The sequence below is a fragment of the Branchiostoma belcheri genome, unplaced genomic scaffold, assembly GCF_001625305.1.
Source record: "Branchiostoma belcheri isolate BF01 breed outbred unplaced genomic scaffold, Haploidv18h27 scaffold20, whole genome shotgun sequence".
Classification (NCBI taxonomy): domain Eukaryota; kingdom Metazoa; phylum Chordata; class Leptocardii; order Amphioxiformes; family Branchiostomatidae; genus Branchiostoma; species Branchiostoma belcheri.
The window spans coordinates 302,517-303,026 of record NW_017803491.1 but is presented as its reverse complement, the minus strand read 5'-3'; the positions used below and the strand labels follow the sequence as shown (position 1 = coordinate 303,026).

Here is a 510-nt window from a genome sequence, read left to right as displayed (position 1 = left end):
TTATTGGCATAATACAAACGGTTGATTTTAAACGATCGTTTTAAAATATTTACTGCCTCGCGCGCCCCCGCGTTCCAATGCCGGAGCGGGAAAGTTTGACATGCCTACCTACATACGATAGCACTGTAGCAGGGTTGTCACTTCTGGGTTTTGCCACAGCTTTTCTAGAGTTACTTAAAAGAGGTAATCAGGAATAATTTTTTTGCTCTCAGTGTTTTGGCCATTCTTCAAGGAAAGAGACCAAAACATGTTCAAAACCTAAGGAAGAGACTAATCAAATGTTGAAGAAGGTTGTATCTGCAGCTTTGTTGTATGTGAGATTGACATCAGATTAAAATCACTGTTTACAGGTGATGACTGTAAAGGAGATGTTTGCCAAGCAGCTGATGCAGTTCCATGGCATGTCCAAGGAGAAAGTGGCAGCAGTGGTCAACACATACCCTACTCCTGTGGCGTACGTATTTGTGTATGATTAGGCATTCATCAAAGCATATGAATGTGTGTGGCAAG

General features: G+C 41.8%; 1 protein-coding gene across 1 annotated transcript in view; it reads left to right on the top strand.

The window, feature by feature from the left end:
• The window catches only part of LOC109469056 (crossover junction endonuclease MUS81-like), a 6,958-nt gene extending 6,482 nt beyond the window's left edge, over positions 1 to 476 (top strand). The window contains exon 18 of the mRNA XM_019767442.1: positions 429 to 476. Coding sequence (XP_019623001.1) covers positions 429 to 476 — 48 coding nt within the window. The remainder of the gene's footprint in view (positions 1 to 428) is intronic.
• Positions 477 to 510: the final 34 nt, after the last annotated feature.